The sequence below is a fragment of the Ovis aries genome, chromosome 13, assembly GCF_016772045.2.
Source record: "Ovis aries strain OAR_USU_Benz2616 breed Rambouillet chromosome 13, ARS-UI_Ramb_v3.0, whole genome shotgun sequence".
NCBI classification, from domain to species: Eukaryota; Metazoa; Chordata; class Mammalia; order Artiodactyla; family Bovidae; genus Ovis; species Ovis aries.
Genome location: NC_056066.1, coordinates 64,620,242 through 64,638,703, shown reverse-complemented (window position 1 = coordinate 64,638,703; position 18,462 = coordinate 64,620,242). Strand labels below are relative to the sequence as shown.

General features: G+C 37.2%; 1 protein-coding gene across 1 annotated transcript in view; it reads left to right on the top strand.

Moving 5' to 3' along the window:
* LOC101116076 (ubiquinol-cytochrome-c reductase complex assembly factor 1) overlaps window positions 1-18,462 on the top strand; it is a 94,427-nt gene that overhangs the window by 17,093 nt on the left and 58,872 nt on the right. The window contains exons 3-5 of the mRNA XM_004014522.6: window positions 4,102-4,188; window positions 5,073-5,180; window positions 13,081-13,153. Coding sequence (XP_004014571.1) covers window positions 4,102-4,188; window positions 5,073-5,180; window positions 13,081-13,153 — 268 coding nt within the window. The remainder of the gene's footprint in view (window positions 1-4,101; window positions 4,189-5,072; window positions 5,181-13,080; window positions 13,154-18,462) is intronic.

Sequence of the window (18,462 nt, the reverse complement as noted above, 5' to 3'; positions counted from 1 at the left end):
AAGATCTCTGAGATTCCTTCCAGCTCAAGTGTTGTTATTCTAAGTTACTCCTTAGTTCTTTAATTGCTTTTTCTCCAAGCTAAACAGCCTCAATTTGTTTTAACCTTTCCACTAGGACCTTTTATTCATCTCTTTGATCATTCCTGTGGTTCTTTTCTGGACCTTCTCCAGATTGTCCTTCTATTTGAAAAAAAAAAAAAAAAACCCACCTAGTTTTTATTGAATGCTGACTCCATGCCCAGAATGGTGTTGAGCAGTGGGACAGAAAATAAAAGAAGTACAAGATACACTGTGCCCTGGTGGAGCTTATAGTTTTGCTAAAAGGACCAGATATTCAAGAGTTGCTGAGTCTTTCTTTCCTTTTCCCTTTTTCCTTCCCTCCTTCCGTTCATTACTTCCTTCTTTCCCTCCTCTCTTTCTCTATTTCTTTCAGATCAGGAAGGTCTTTTCATTTTTAGAACCTTTTTGGAAGCAAAAAAGAGTGAAATTTTAGCATTTCACTTACTGAGGGGCTCCTTGCAAAGTTTGCCATTGGATTTGTCTGGAACAGGTCTTCATATTTGTTTTATGCATTGAAGTTTACCCATCTCTTTTACATAGATTATTTTATTTGGTTCTAAAACAAACATATGAGATAGGCAAAGCTGGAGCTTCTAACCCTGTTTTTTTATCTTCCACTACCCCATGCTTCTCACCTTTGTCTTTTCACTCACCTTCTCTATGCTGCTGTCATCTTAAGGCTTATCCATGATCTCTTTTCTGATGACTCCAGATCTTTTTGATCTCTCAATTTCTATTTTTTATTGAAGTATAATAAAAATACAAAAAGGCATAAGTCACAAGTATGTGACTCAATGGATTATCCCAAAGTAAACATAACCAGCTCCCACATCAAGAAATAGAACCCCAGAAGTTCCCAGAAGTTCCTTGATCCCCTTCTAGTCTCTATCCCTAACCGAAGTTGAGCAGTCTTCTCTTTGAACACCAGAGTAGTTTTGCCTTTCAAACATATGGTATGTACTCTCTTTTCTTTGTCTGCGTTCATTCAGCTTTGTTTTAGAAATTCACCTATGTTACTCTGTGTCCTAATAGGTTATCCATTCTCATTGTTGTATAGTATTTTGTTGTCTGACTACCACAATTAATTTTGCACTTATTTATTGATGGATATTTAGATTGTTTCTAGTTGGGCTTTTATAAATAGGGCTCTTATGAGCATTCTTGTATATGTTTTTGTGAGGATATATACACATTTCTATTGGGGTATATACTTAGAAATGGAATTGTTGAATCTTACAGAATGTGTATACATTCAGCCTCATAGATACTGCCAAATAATTTTTCAAAGTGATTGTATCATTTTATACTCGCATCAGCAGAGTATGAGAGTTCTAGTTGCTCTATATCCTTTCTGATGCTTTGTGTGTGTGTGTGTGTGTGTGTGTGTGTGTGTGTTTGGTGGGTGGTCTTTAAACATTTTAAAATATGAAAGTAAAGTGAGTTTTCTTTCTCTTCTCCACAAGGTTATGAGTTCCATAGGGTAAGGATTGTTTTATCTTAAAACCTAGCACAAAGGCTGGCATATTATGGGTATTTAATAAAAGTTGGAGGAAACATATATGCATGATATATGTATAGATAAGAAGAAGAAGGATATATAGTAAGGGCTTCCCTGGTGGTTCAGCGGATACAAATCTGCCTGCCAGTGCAGAGGATGCAGGTTCGATCCCTTTCATCCCTGGATGGGGAAGATCCCACAATGCCGAGGGGCAGCTAAGCTTGTGTGCCCCAACTACTGAACCCACAGGCTTGGAGCCTGTGCTTCGCAACAAGAGAAGCCACATGTATGAGAAGCCTGCATACTGCAACAAAGAGTAGCCCCTGTGCAGCAAGGAAGACACAGCGCAGCTAAAACATAAATAAATACATTTATGGAGAAGCATATAATAAGAAATAACCTTACCAGTGGCTAGGTTTGTTCATTCAACAAAGATTTAAGTGTTTGCTGTGTATAATGCACTGTACTTGATTCTGGTAATACAGCTAGTTCCTACCCTCATGAATATTTTTGGTGGTGGTGATAGAAAATAAATATGTGTGTAATAAAAATATACTTGTAATGAGTACTATGAATGATATGAATAGGCTACTGCTATGATAGAGAATCATGGGATGACAAAAAAACTGTTTTAGATACAATAGTCAGAGAAGGCCGCTTTGGAAAAGTGACAGTGAGTATTTTGGGGTATTTTCTCTCTCTTTTTTTCTTTACAAAAAGTTACTTGGTATCTTTTTGGTTTAAACAGAGGAAAAATTAATGTTTTTAAAGGTCAAGGGAATCTTTTTTAGGGGGCAAGGGCAAGAATGGTTAGTACAAAAAAGTAAATGTATGTGTTTATAGGTATGTTTAGGTATGGGGAAACTAGATGTTTTCTGGGGAAGAAAAAGATCATGTCATTTAATATAACTTGCCCCAAAGCACAGCTTGTTGAGACTGTTGGTTGTGTTCCTTGAACCTGTTTAAGTGTTTCATGTTCTAGTGGGCCATTACACTGATATATGTGATATAATAGGAGTTGTTCTGTGTTTAGTGTTACACAGCCTTCTTGATACCTGTGAATTTAAGTGTAAGTCCTTGGCACTGACCAGAAGAATCCTGACTGATCTTTTAATATTCTTGTTTGGAAAGAAAAGTAAATAGTAACTCTCCACATTTAGAAATTCCATTTTTTCCTTCATTAGTATTAAAGGAAAAATCATTTTCATTTCAGTGTGTCCCTTCTCTTGGAATAAAACAGAAAGGAATCCTCCTGCTACTTCTTCCCCACCACTTTATATTGTAAAGAAAATATAATAGTACTGACAGTTTGGAAACTAGGTTCCTAAACTCTTACATTGTTCTACCAGCATAGTGCAATAACTCTTTTCTGTGTATTCCATTTTAGACTTGAACATATGCATTTGTGCGTCTACCTATAATTGTATACATAAATGTGTTTTCACATTGCTAAAAATAATCTCTTGTAAACTGGATTTTAGGTGATAATGTCGTATCAGTAAAGGTTCATCCATTGTAACAAGTGTACCACTCTGTTGAGGGATGTTGATAGTGGCAGATATTGTAAATGTGTGGGAAGGGGTATGTGGGAGCTGTCTGCACTTTGGTGAGAGCCTAAAACTGCCTTTAGAAATAAAGCCTATTAAAAATCTGATCATTTGATTTCTCCATTGAGTGACTGAACCTTAATTTAGTTAACCACCTCATTTCTCATTGGACTTATTCCTAAGTTTTCACTCTTGTGAATAATGGTATAATGAGGATCGCTTGCATATTATTTTTTCCATAGGAATTTATTTTCAAAACTATATTTATTGGTCTTGATTATAACATTACCAATATTGGTGGGATTATGGTGAGGATTCCATATGGCACTTATGTACAAGGCACATTCATTGTAAGGTGCTTACATAGTGCCTGGCACATAATAGTTTTAACTAATGGCTTCCCTGGTAGCTCAGTTGGTAAAGAATCCGCCTGCAGTGCAGGAGACCCCGGTTCAATTCCTGGGTTGGGAATATCTGCTGGAGAAGGGATAGGCTACCCACTCCCGTATTCTTGGGTTTCCCTTCTGGTTCAGCTGGTTAAGAATCCGCCCGCAATGCGGGAGACCTGGGTTCAATCCCTGGATTTGGGAAGATCCGCTGGAGAAGGAAAAGGCCTCTCCAGTATTTGGCCTGGAGAATTCCATGGCCTGCATAGGCTGTGGGGTCTTGAAGAGTCAGACACGACTGAGCGACTTTCACTTTCAGTGGCTTCACTTTCAGTGACTGTTACATTGCAAAAGTGCTTTCAAATGCAGTGCAAACGTAGAAGGAACACAGTTTTGATCTGGACAACAGTGATGTTGACAATGATGATGAAAACTTCTACTGCTTACTGTGTACATATTTTGTGAAAGGTATTTTATATTCTTTTATTTATTCAGGTATTCGCCAGATCAAAGTACCTCTGTTCACATTAACCTTCTAAGTGTGTGCTCAGTGTTGCTTACATCTGTTTGTTTGGTTTTTTTTTTGCCCTTAAATCTCCTGGGCCTCCAGATGAGCCAGGCCCTAGCATGTGGTGGATCAGTACAAATTCCTGGAGTAGACATTGAGCTGAGGAGGAAGTATCATACCACAAGTAAGGTGAGACTTAATGAGTTCTTTCTATGTCTGTAGCATGCTTTCACACAAGTGTTCTTATTTGAAACTCAGCAAAATTGTTACCTGGATGAGGCAAGAAATTTTATTGAATGCAGAAGATGACGTTTAGAGAAGTAAAGTAACTTGCCCAGGGTCACAAGGATGGGAGGAGACAGACCAACTGAATATTGGGACCTAAGGCTTCTGATCCCATGTCTTGTATTTCTTCCATTGTACTCTCTAGCTTAAAGAGCACTTTAGAGGAAAAGTCATAGTTTTTTTTTTAATAAAGTAATCTTTAATTTCTGGAGAATTTCTTATTAGTTAGATAGCCTGGCTTCATTTAGAGAGGCTTAGCATTAGAAAGGTTTTCCATGGAGTTTATTTGTGAACTACAAAATGTATCTATAGTCATTAATAAAATTTGTTATACTAAGAATACAGGAGTTTAAAAACATGTTTTCAGTGCTTGCTTTGGTTGATTATGTCTATGATTTTGTCTGCTTTCAGATAATATTTTTCTTTCCTTTTCCTATAATGTCAATAAACATAGAACATTCCTCTTAAAAAAAAAAAAAAAGAACATTCCTCTTCTCAGAATTGTTCTTGGGAGGTGGAGGGGTCAAGGTTTCTTTTTTAAAACACTATTTTCTATAGAACTTAAATGGGGTGGATATGTCTGCTCTGAAATTTGGAGGACACTGGTTAAGATTCCAGATATGTTTGTACTGAGTGAAGAAGTACTCAGAAAAATGAGAATTAAAAATTCTGGGTGAAAAAAATCTAAGCAATAAAAATTCCCCTTAGACCTAATGAGAAATAAAAGCATTCTTTTAAGAAAATTTTTCTTGAAACTGATTTTTGATTCCTTCTTTTTTATTAAATAGCTTTCTTCTGCCAAGGATTCACCACAGCCTGTTGAGGAGAAGGTTGGTGCTTTCACAAAGATAATAGAAGCCATGGGATTCACGGGACCTCTGAAATACAGTAAATGGGTAAAGTCTAAGTTTTTCTCATTTTTCTTTTTGAGCTTTGTGCTTTCTTCTCTGTGCAGAAGTTTTTTTTTTTTTAAAGCTTCTGCTTTGCTTTTTGTGAAATGTATGTATTATTTTGAGAGCTTTAAAACATGTTGTATCCCCTTGTCTCCCATTCTAAGTCAGGTCTATACAGCATGTGGGGCTGAAATACTGCCTCTACTCCCTTAACTTGTTTCCTTAGAAGTATCTCAGTAGCCGGCAAATGAATAAGACTGGTCTTTCCAGATCTTTGCCACGTGAATGCCATGTAGATAAGTTCTAAAGAGTTAGATGGGCCAAATGTTCTGATGGGCAGTGTTCTTAAGGAAACATTACTTTCTATGATTTATAAGTGATTTTCTGTAGGTCATGGTAGGGATTTTCTTTAAAATTTTGTTAATGAGCATTTTTAAAATTAATCAATTCTGTGATTTATTGTAATTCATATTATGGAGGGCTGTCTGGTGTGTCATTCCTCATGAGATCTTGGCCTCACACATTATCTGTTATATAGTACTTGCTATAAATGAGTGAATGTCTTCTTTGCTTCAGGTGCTACTGCCTCTGGACTTTTATAGAAATGCCTCTAACCAATTAAAGTAATAAAATACAAGTCACTGGATTTTTCTCAGCCCAGTTATCTTCTAGTACTACCATTTTTTTCTACAGTTATGGCAAAAGTAGCTTTTAATACTTTTCAAGGTTGCTAGAATGTTGGTTAAGCCTGATCAGTCATAAGTTATAGTCATGTCATAATCAAAGCAAACCAATACAAAGCAGTGGAGAAGACTTTTCTAGAAAACACCATAGCTTTGCCCAAAATGACTAAATTATTTCACTTACACCATTTTAACAAGTTGTAGTCAAATTATTTAGAACTTCAGTTTTATTGTGGACTCTACTTTTAGTTTTCTCTTGAAATGTCTGGCTGTCTTCCTAACAGTTCTAACTGCAACACATACAGGCTTTTTTCTACACCTGCCCTTTTACATAAATTGAACAGTGATTCTACCAGCATTTTGTCTGTAAGGGGCTTTGAAAAGTATAGAAGATAAGACTCATATACTCGGTTATAATAATGTTCCTGAGACCCTAAGGTTATGAAATGCCTTCTTAATCATTAATGAAATACTACTTATGCTCCTTAAAGTTATCTCCTTTTACATCATAATTCCTTCACAAATGATAATCATTGGTATATTTGGTAATATTAAGCAGGATCTTTTCCTCTATTTAAAAAAAATTGCAAAAAAAAAAAGATTTGCAATCATAGCATTTGGATTTAAAAGCTTAGTGTTTTGTTTGAAAGTAAGAAATTAAAAGGGAAATAAGAGCAGAAAGAAAAAAAGAGAAGAGAAAAAATGGACTGTTTTATTAATTTCTTGATGGTTGAGTTCCACTTGGTTGCTTCCATATGCTTTGTCTCGTCTGTATTTTTATGATTCCAGAGGGAAAGTTGGCTACCATTTGGAGGATTACTAAATCATCAGGAAAATTTCTTCACCGTTTTAGTTTAAGTTAGTCTCTAATTTTTCTTGGTTCCCTTGTGACCTCAACTAAGTCTCTAATTGCATTTAAAAAATCTTTTGTGATGTGGCAGCATCTGTTGCCATATAACCTTCATTTTTGTGACATCAAAACATCAAAGTATGACATTCTAGTATAATTTGGGTGGGAAAATGTAGGTACAACTTTCCATTTTGAAAGAGCCTTTTTCAGCAAATGTTGACTCAGAAGTCTATGGCAGACACTTGTATTGGGGCTGCACTGGCAAGAATCTTTGAATTTTGTCTTTTCACATGTCTTTCATTAGGGAGTAAAATGTCTGCTTGTCTCTCCACATCAGCAGTGTCAGCCATCTTTCCTCCATCTTTTTATGTAATGTTTTCAAGTGTGGTTCCATTTTTCTTCTAGATGCGTATTCAGGAATTTAAATGTGGCTTTTCCTTACCTACTTGACTATCACTAAATAACCTTTTTTTTTTTTTTCATTATCTTTATGGAACAGTAGATAAGGATAACATTTAACAGATTTAGCCACATGTCATTGAATAGGCAGTTTCCAGATTAGCATTAAGCCAAAAGTTATTCCTGTTCTGAAGGACACTGACAAACTGGAATGCATTCAGAAATGGGCAGTGAGCCTTGTGAAGCCTTCAGAAACTTGAATGAAGAGTGGTTGAAGGAAATAGGGATGCTTTGCCTGGAAAGAGGAGACTAATGGTTCTTCTCAGATATTTGAGGAAGAAATGTTAAAAAAAAAGAAGGAGAGGGACTTCCCTCTCGTGGTCCAGTGGTTGAGACTGTTTGCTCCCAGTACAGGGTGCCCGGGTTCAGTCCCTGGTCAGGGAACTGGATCCCACATGGCATGACTAGGAATTCAGGTGTCACAACCGAAGATCCCGTGTGCCACAACTAGAATCCGGTGCAGCCAAATACATAAATGCTGCTGCTGCTAAGTCGCTTCAGTCGTGTCCAACTCTGTGCGACCCCAGAGACAGCAGCCCACCAGGCTCCCCCGTCCCTGGGATTCTCCAGGCAAGAACACTGGAGTGGGTTGCCATTTCCTTCTCCAATGCATGAAAGTGAAAAGTGAAAGTGAAGTTGCTCAGTCGTGTCTGACTCTTAGCGACCCCATGGACTGCAGCCTACCAGGCTCCTCTGCCCATGGGATTTTCCAGGCAAGAGTACTGGAGTGGGTTGCCATTGCCTTCTCCTAAATACATAAATAAATATACTAAAAAAAAGGAGAGACTTACTCTGAGGTATTCCAGTGTGCAGATCATGTTTAATGAATGTTACACAGAGCAGATTTATGTTCAGTATAACAAAAATCTAATAAGAATTGTCCTCCAGTGGACTAGGTAGCCTCACAAGGTCATTGGGCTTGTTTGAACAGGGGCCCAGATAGTTGACCATGAATCAAGAATGCCGGAGAAGGAATTCCAGTACAGAAGAGAAAGTTCAAATTACTTCAAAGCCCCTTCCAACTCACACAGCTGTGAGTGCAAGCCTTTTACTAGATTCGTTTTTCATCTTGTAGGATGGTACAAATGGCATCAGTTATTGGGAAAGCTGATTTTCATTTCCCAAAGCTGTCTTAGGTGCTTGTGTTTTAGTCAATTAGACTGATGGAGTCTTCCAAAGTTAGAATGAAATAAACATGAAGTCATCCGAGGACCAGAACAATTTGTATTGACTGGATGGAAATTTAGTCCACCTACTTCCTTAACTTATATTAACACATGAGTCTTGAAGAGGTTCTTTCCCCGAGTTGCTATTTCCAGTCCCTGTGTGATGGTCTTAAGGGACTTGCTTTAGAGATTTGTCCAGGAAAATGGCTCACCCAAGTATAAAGGCTTGGCTTTGCTGCAGGAAAAGTGAGGAACTATAAAATGCTCCTCATTGCCACAGTATGAGCACTGTATAAATACACTGGCCAATCTGGTGAGGTCTTCATTATTTGTAATGAATGCTTGCTTCATGAACGTGTGGTGGGGAAAAACCTCTTTCTCAAGGAATGATGTGGGGCCTTGCAGGCAAGTGTGCCTTTCCTTAGGCAAAGTGATTAATTATGAAGCAGAAGACTGTATATAAGAATTGAAAGGAAACTGCAGATTTAAAAAAAGTTTTGACATGGGCCATTAGGAATTTTACTTGAAACTATAACTGTGTTGGGACTTCCCTGGGCATCCATCCACTGGTTAAGACTCTTTGCTCCCAATGCAGGGGGCGCATGCCACAAGGTGAGGCCTAAAATAAAAAAGAAAAATTTTAAATGTGTCATGATAGTTAAACTAGGCCTTAAGTTCCATGAAAGGAGTTTTTAACTGCTTTGTTTATTGCTGTATTTCCTAGTGTCCAAATTAGTGTTAGGCACTGAGTTAGGTGCTCAATAAATTATTTGTTGACTGAAATGAAGAGCTTACAGATGTCCTAAACACTCTGTTTCAAGGATAATAATAGGCCTGTCAAGGCCAAGTCATTTGGATCATGGTATCATTAGGATATCATTAGTTTGGCAATGGTATAGACCAGTACTTCTCTAAATGTGTTCTATATAAAATACTCCCCTAAACTGTAGGTGTTAAAAGTGAAACATGCTGCTTTTTTAGGTTGCTGATATGGTGAATTACACTGATTTGTGAATGTCGAATCAACTTGAAATTCCTGGGATAAATTCCAGTTGATCATGATATGTTCTCCTTTAAAAATACTGATGGATTTGATTTGTTAGTATTTTATTAAGGAGTTTGAATCTGTGTTCATGAAGACTATGGTTTTACTGTTTTGTTTTCTTCTGATGTCTTTGGTTTTGATACCAGGGTAATATTGGATCATAGAATGAGCTGGGATGTGTTCCTTGCTTTTTTTCTACAAGAGTTTATGTAGATTTGATACCATTTCTTTAGATATTTGATAGAATTCTCTAGTGATGCCCTCAAGCCTGGAGCTTTCTGGGAAGATTTTTAACAACAAATCCAGTTTTTAAAATAGTGGTAGGAAGACTTCCCTGGTGGTCCAGTGGTTAAGACTCCATGCTTCCACTGCAAGGAGCTCAGGGTTCCCTGTTGGGAAACTAAGATCTCGCATGCTACACGTAGAGGCCAAAAAACAGAAGAGATGGGACTATTCATGTTATTTATTTATTCTCGTGAGCTTTGGTAGCTTGTATCTTTTGGTGAGTTTGTCCACTTCATCTAAAATAATGACATTTATTTACTTACAGTTGTTCATAATATTATCCTATTACTATCTTTAGGATATATAGTGATGTTCCCTCTATTCTCTGATTTCCGATATTGGTAACTCATGTCTTCTCTGTTTTCTCTTTCTTTTATTAAAAAAAAATATGTATTTATCTATTTATTGGGTCTTAGTTGCAGCACAAGGGATCTCTGATCTTAGCTGCGGCACGCAGGATCTTCTCGTTGCAGCAGGCAAACTCTTAGTTGCGGATGTGGGATCTAGTGCCCTGGTCAGGGATTGAACCCAGGAACCCTGCACTGGAAGCTCAAAGTCTTAACTATTAGACCATCAGGGAAGTCTCTATTTTTTCTTTTTATTCCTTGTCCATTTTTTTGTTGTTTTCCAAGAACCAGCTTTGGCCTATGATTTTCTGTATTATTTTTGTTTTCAGTTTCATTAATTTCTGCTCTTATCTTTATGTGTCATGCTGCTTGCTTTTAAGTTTAAATTGCTCTTCCCTTTTAGTGTCTCACCAAGAGTTTTGTTTAAATGTGGGCTTCTTAACACTGATATATTGCCCATAAAAATATACCTGATTTCCATTGGTTATATGTTGTTTTGTTTTCCCCCATATGAACTTTAGGCTAAAAACATTGAAAATATAACATTTCAAATTAGCAAATGAAAAAATCTTAATTGCAATCAAAGACATAATACTTTATTTTATAACAGGTATTTCTACCCATGAGAAACTGAGATATGAATATTATGTAGTAGTGAATATAGTCTGTCCTTGGTGACATTGAACCTTAATAGCAAAACTGCTCTGCTAAAATTTTAGGTTGGTTTTTCCTCAGTTGCTACATCATTTGCATATATATATATTTTTGGTCTGTGCATATTTGAGTAAATTTCTCTGTCATTTTAAAGAAAAATAAGCTTCTACAAGCCTTTTGTTGATACACTAATTGTATCCTTAAGGAAATATTTTGAAAGTCCTTAGAAATTCTTGTTCCTTCAGTGCTGAGTTGGTCTTCAGACCTACAGTTCATAAAAATTTACTTTTCATTTTTAGATTTATTTTTTGAAGACATAATGTACATACAGTAAAATATACAAATCTTCAGTATACAGCTCATGAATAAATTAAAATCACTCACATTAAGATTCTATGAGAATTCTTGGTGTTTTGGGGAATAGTAAACAGTTGATCCTTTCACTATATTTTATATTCATTAGAAACTCTTATTTAAAAAGTTGCTGTGTTTATTGTTGTTGTTCAGTTGCTAAGTTGTGTCCAACTCGTGACCTCATGGACTGTAGCACATAAGACTCCTCTGCTGCTGCTAAGTCGCTTCAGTCACGTCCTACTCTGTGCAGCCCCAGAGACAGCAGCCCACCAGGCTCCCCCGTCCCTGGGATTCTCCAGGCGAGAACACTGGAGTGGGTTGCCATTTCCTTCTCCAATGCATGAAAGTGAAAAGTGAAAGTGAAGTCGCTCAGTCGTGTCCGACTGTTCTCGACCCCATGGACTACAGCCTACCAGGCTCCTCCATCCATGGAATTTTCCAGGCAAGAGTACTGGAGTGGGGTGCCATTGCCTTCTCCAAAGACTCCTCTATCCTCCACTATCTCCTGGAGTTTGCTCAAATTCATGTCTATTGAGTCAGTAATACTATCTAACTGTCTCATTCTCTGTCACCCCCTTCTCCTTTTGCCTTCAGTCTTTCCCAGCATCAGGGTCTTTTCCAATGAGTCACCTCTTTGCATCAAGTGGCAAGAGTATTGGAGCTTCAGCTTTAGCTTCAGCAACAGTCCTTCTGATGAATATTCAGTGTTGATTTTTTTTAGGATTGACTGGTTTGATCTTCTTGCTGTCCAAGGGACTCTTAAGAGTCTTCTCCAGCACCACAATTCTTCAGCACTCAGCCTTCTGTATGGTCCAACTCTCACACCCATACTTAACTGCTCTCCATATCTTTGACTATATGGACCTTTGTCGGCAAAGTGATGTCTCTGCTTTTTAGTACACTGTCTAGATTTGTCATAGCTTTCCTTCCAAGGAGCAAGTGTCTTTTAATTTCGTGACTGTGGTCACCATGCACAGTGATTTTGGAGCCCAAGAAAATAAAATCTGTCACTGCTTCCACTTTTTCCCCTTCTATTTGTCATGAAGTGATGGAACCAGATGCCATGATCTTAGTTTTTTGAAAGTTGAGTTTCAAGCCGGCTTTTTCACTCTCCTCTTTCACCCTCATCAAGAGGCTGTTTAGTTCCTCTTCACTTTCTACCATTACGGTGGTATCATCGGCGTATATGAGGTTGTTGATATTTCTTCCAGCAGTCTTGATTCCAGCGGGTGATTCATCCAGCCAAGCATTTCACATGTACTCTTCATGGAAGTTAAATAAGCAAGGTGACAGTATACAGCCTTGACGTACTCCTTTCCCACTGTTGTTCCATGTCTGGTTTTAACTGTTGCTTCTTGACCTGCATACAGATTTCTCAGGAGACAGGTAAGATGGTCTGGTACGCCCATCTCTTTAAGAATTTCCCACAGTTTGTGTGATCCACACAGTCAGAGGCTTTAGTGCAGTCAATGAAGCAGAAGTAAATGTTTGTCTGGAATTCCCTTGCTTTCTCCATGATCCAACAAATTTATAAACATAGTATTCTGTTAGGATCAGCAAACTATAAAACTAGGGAAAATACAGGAAAAAATGACCCCCTCTTTCAGGGTAAAAAAAAGACTTATGGAATAGATAATAGTGCTTCTGAGGGAAGATCAAATGATTGAGGGTTTTGTTTGATTTTGGTCAGGAGAATGGGTAATTTTTTAATATAAAGGGTTTCAGATCATAAATAGTTAATGTGGATGGTTCTGAACTATGGTTTAGAGGCTCAAATGTGGTAAAATGGGTTTGAATTAAAGGATATATTTCCTCTAAATGTTAGAAAAATCTTTTCGGCATTTTGATGCTAAAATCATAAAATCTAGAATTTTTTGAAGTCCGAATGTCTTGATTTAATAAAATAAAGCTATCTATATTGTTTAGCTATTAAATTTGCCTAGAGACAGGTTTGGACCCATCCTTCTAGTTGAAAAGTATAAAATTCTGTGACCCACATCTAATGGTACCAGAACATTCACTTGGTCATGTCTTGAGTTTGTTTTATTCTCTTTGTCTAGAAAATTAAGATTGCAGCCCTGCGCATGTATACCAGCTGTGTGGAGAAAACTGACTTCGAGGAATTCTTTTTAAGTAAGTTACTGTTTTTGAAAGTTCTGAAAAGGAAAAATGAATCTACTGTTCATTTTTATGTTTGTGTCTTGTTCAGATAGTTTTCTTTTTTAAAGTAATAGTGAAACAGGTTTTCTTGCACAGGATATATAATAAAAGCTTCCTATTTTTCTTCTAATAGAATAAACAGAGGCCAAAAGAACCTTATAAATAAGATGTTTTATTTGGGAAAAATAAAGCATTTGGGGAAAAAAAAAAGTAAAAATTTGTCCAGTACTTCAACATTATCATCCCCTTTGTCCACATATGCATGTTTTACATAAGAGTATTCAGAGTAAACATACTGTTTTACATTCTGTATGTTTTACTTAGCAGTTTTGACATGAACTTTTAGCCAGTGATTCCTCTTTTATTTCTAGTTTATAATTGTTTTAGTTAATCCTGGAATATGCCTCATGATTTTTCTTCTTTCTGTAAAAGGACTATTGGGTCAAAAGGTACGTATAATTTTATTATTTTTATCCCATTGATAAATTGCTTTCTAAACCAGTAGATGATCATCACTAGCAGTTGATTGTATCAATACAATACTCATTTTGTTGCTGTAAACTGTTGTAGTTATAAACAAGTCATTTAAAGCAGATACTTATAAAGTCATTGGGAAAGTTTAAACTGTTTCCAGTTCCACAGATTTTGGAAGGAAATGTGTGCTGTGTACCTCTTGTGGTAATAGCCATTATCCTCAAAGCAAAAAACACTTAACTATATGTTCGTGATATTTTTCATGGACAGCAAATAATTAATATATAATTATGTTAACAACAGTGAAGAAAGAGATGCAGCTTTATTTACTATTTTTTAAAATTAGGTGCAAGTTGTTTTGTTGAGTTTACTTTCAGCAGATTAATATTATATTAGAAACTTAAAATACTATGCTGAGTTGTAATCCTAATTTAGTATCTGCTTTCCATTTCCTATTTACTCATAGTGAAGAAAGAAAACCTTCCTGCTGCTTTTTCACCTCTAGCAATTTTTTATTTTAGGAGAAACTAGTCTGAAAGGAGAAAATATTCTTTCTCTACATGATGAAGAAACTGTTAATTTTAGAAGCTGGATTTTTCTTGAATAGTTTAAGTCTGTGTGCTAAAATATTTTTCTTTAGATCTTTTTAAAACTTCCTCCTAGACATCTATTCAATATTAAATATCTCATAAACTTTATTTTGAAAGGATGTTTACTAGCTGTCTTTGTTTAGCTAATCCTTATTAAATATTCTTGAGTTAATATTATAATGTTAAATAATGAGACTATTATTACATACTTAATGTATCATGTTTCAATTTATAATCTGTTGTAGACTGCTTATAAAAATAGAAGTTTATTAAAATGAGTATCCATTACATGTTAATAATTCACACTTAAATGCTTTTACGTTTGTTTCCTTTCGGAGTTATAAAACCTTGCAAGACTGGAGGGCTTATATTCTTATTTTAATTTTTGTTTTGTTTTCAGAAACAATTGAAACTTAAAGAGGCTAAGTGATTTACCCAAAGTTGCTTACTACTCAAGCCTTGATCCTATGCCATCTGGCTTAAAATCCAGGAATTTTTCTGCTATAACCTATTGCCTGTGAATGAATATAATTGCAAGATAGAATTATAGTCCATTTTAACATTTTGTTTTATAATTCTTTGTATTTTATAATTTTTAATTGAGAACTACCTCCATGATGTGTTCTATTAATTTTGTGAGCTGCTGTTTATATATTATTAAAATGTGTACACCCTAACTTTACCCTTCGAATTAGTTTTCTAGGGAGGCAGTACATTTTTCAGTGATAGCACTGTTACTTCAGGTTTTCTGAGACTCACTTTGAGAATTACCTTTTAGACTTATGTTCATTTGTATTATGCTCTGTTGTGGTCCATTTTTGTCATTTGTGGTTAAATTTCAGAATCAAACCAAAGTGGTTCCAAATTGTGGCCAGTGAGTACAAAGGGAGAAAATCTGAAGAGTACCACTTAGAGGCAGACAAAGAGTATCTATAAAGTAATGAGATTGACTTTCTTTCATTTTGGATTCTAAAGAGTAGGCCAGACATGTGTGTGTGTGTGTGTGTGTGTGTGTGTGTGTGTGTGTGTGTGTGTGTGTGTGTGTGTGTGTGTGTTTTAGGGCTTTACTTTTAGAGTCTGTGTATGTGTGTGTGTGTGCGCACGTGTGTGTGTTTTAGGGCTTTACTTTTAGAGCCTTAGGTAGTGGTAGGTGTCATTTTCACTCTTCCAGCAAAAGTGAGGCCAGTTGTATGTCATGAAGTTTGAGTTCTTTACTCAGTAAATGTATGTCTGTCAGCCTCTCGGACAAGTCCTCATAAAATGCCAAAGCTACAAATACTCTGTCATGTCAGAGCCAAAGTGTTCAGAGGTCTTGATCTAGAGGCCTAGATGCTGAGGATTCTGACTGGGGAGATACCTTAATAGTCCACTGTTGTTTCCAAGATGTTCTGATGATGTCACTGTGGCATGAATGAGTGTACCCTCTGTGAGCAGGCAGTGTTTGCTAACTGGAGTTTTGGAGATCAGTTCCATTATAAAGAGCTCTTTTGGGGCAGAGGTGGTCAGTCAGTCAGTAAAGCTTGTGTTTAAAACCACACTGTTGTCTGCAAACTGCTTTGTCTGTAGCCCTAAGAGCCCTTGTACCTTGGAGAGGAGACTCCTTAATGAGTCAATTTTGAGTTAATAAAATTGAGGTTCTACCTTTATCTCTTTCTGCTACTAATACTCAGCTATCAAATATATCAATTTTGTATAAGTTTGTGATGTCTTTTTTTTTAAACTTGAAGAAAAAAGATTGAGGTTCATCATCAATAGATGAAATCTTAATGAGTTTTTTCAGAGATAGTTTAAACACTACTGTTTAAACAATTCACTAAAAAACAATAGTGAATGTGTGCTGTGCTTAGTTGCTCAGTTGTGTCTGACTTTTTGCGACCCCATGGACTGTAGCCCATCGGGCTCCTCTGTCCATGGGGATTCTCCAGGCGAGAATACTAGAGTGGGTTGCCATGCCCTCCTCCGGTGATCTTCCCTACCCAGGGATTGAACCTAGGTTTCCCTCAGTGCAGGTGGATTCCTTACCAACTGAGCCACCAGGGAACTCTGGTGAATTCATAAAATTCAAAAAATGTTCACAAAAGTGAATGTTTATTGAGTACCTATTAAACATTAACCACTTTGTTAAATATTCTACAGGCCTTATCTCATTTATTCCTCACAAAAACCCTCTAAGGTAGGTTCTCTTATTCTCCCATTTTTATAGAGAAGAAAACAGGTACTGACAGGTAACTTTGCCCAGAGTCACATAGCAAGAAAGAAGTAGAGTTAAGGTTTTGAATCAGGATGTCTGACCCCAGTGTCTTCATTAAACATGCAACTATGTTAGTACTGCTGCCTCATAACAGTAATGAATTAATTTAATTTTCTCAACTGACGTTGAGGAAAAAAGTATCTAGCCTCACATAATAGTTCACTGAATGTATACTGGAGCTAAGTGTGATTATGGGAAGGCCTTGTGATCATGGGAAGACCTATAGCAGGTTTTAACTTTGAAGTGCTTAAAGACATTTCATAAAGCTAAAGAATCTGCTGTTTGTTGAGTTGCTCACAAACTTTCAGTGGTCTTGTTTTTCAGGGCTTTAGCATGTGCTTTTCTGTTCTGACCCCAGTGGGTACAGGGAGTCAGTCATATGCCAGCTCTTTTCCCATCCTCAGCTCTGAGCTGTCCCCCAGAGGGAAAATTGTGACCCAAGTCCAGTTGCTGGCCTGTCTGTCTGTCTGCGCTTTCCAGCTCAAGAACTGATTCCCTCTTTGAGAAAATTGGAAAGGCTCCTGGAGGCTGCTGAGAAGCTTTGATGTAGAGGTAGCAATTGAACAGATTGTCCTTTAGAAGCAGCCAAATTTCATTTTCCAGATTGAAAGACAGACTTCCAAGAAAACTTTTCTTTTTAATGTTTTGTTCTAGCATCCAAAAAAGACCCAACTTCAGATCCGGGCTCGAGAGTTTCTCATGGCTATTCTTGTTCTAGGTGGAGGATGGTTGGCCCACTCTCAGATGGCATGTGTCTTAATAGCTGAATGACTGGCCAGGCCAGCCTTCACCTCCCTCCTGCCGGGCTCCAAGAGGAAGTCCACTTGACAGCTGCTGGGCACCTCCCAGTAAGCTCACCAGAGTATTTTGGTGTCAGTTTGTGACAGACCTGGACTTAAACGCTATCCTAGCCACTAGCTTGTTAATATTGTGGCTGCCCACAAGTTCCTTAGCTCTTTGGAGCCCGTTTCCTCATCTCTAGAATGAGGCTTCTAATACCTTCCTTCAGTGTTGAAGTGAGGATTAAGTGAGATAATATACTGACATGACCAACAGTGGGCTTGGCAGGAAGTTTGAACCCTTAGTGAATGTTAGTTTCTGATCCTAATATTAGGCCGTTAGCAATTAGACCATAGTATATGGAATCAAGCAGATCTAAATTTGATCCCAGATGTCTGATTTCACGGCTGTGTGACCTTGGGCAGTTGTCACGATCTCTCCAGTTTTCTCACCTGTCAAATGGGGATAATATCAATACCTACCTCATAGGAATGTTGGAAGGGTTCATTGAGCTAATGCATGTACCTTTCATTGAATCTGGCACATACATAGTAAGCCCAGAATGAATTCTAGCTCTTCATTATTCTTGACGTTGTTAGTGTGCCTCACTAAGAGCAGGGGTCCTGCTCTGTGTTTTCTATCTTAGTGGCCCCTGTTTGTGATCATTTAATTCATAGTATACTTCATTGTTTGCTGAAGGGCAGAAGATACTACTTCTTTCTCGAGTCATTAATCCAAGGGACAGAATCAGATTCCCACTGATTCTCTTTTTATCTTCTTGTTCCACCATTTCTCCCCATCATGTAATAAGGAGGACATATTCACTGGGGGGCCCTTCACCAAGCCAGAGGCATTTCTTAAGGATCTGAGAATTGAGAGGCTTGGATATCTAAGCACTGACCTGATTTTTGGTATCTTAAACCAAGGAGAAGTCCTGCCTGGTTTATCATTCCTGGGGGTGGTGAATGGCGTTTTGTTAGATATCATCTGCTTTCTATTCAACTGCAGTTCCCTAGAGCTCTCCTTCTTCTTCCCAGTCATTTATTTTGGTTGCATCATTTAGCATACTCATGTTTGTAGCACATTGGGTTACCTTAAAAAAATAAAACAGGAAAGGGATATAAGAAGAACTTAATTTCTTGGTAGAGCTCAAGTAAAAAAAAAACAAAACCTTATACATGGGACTT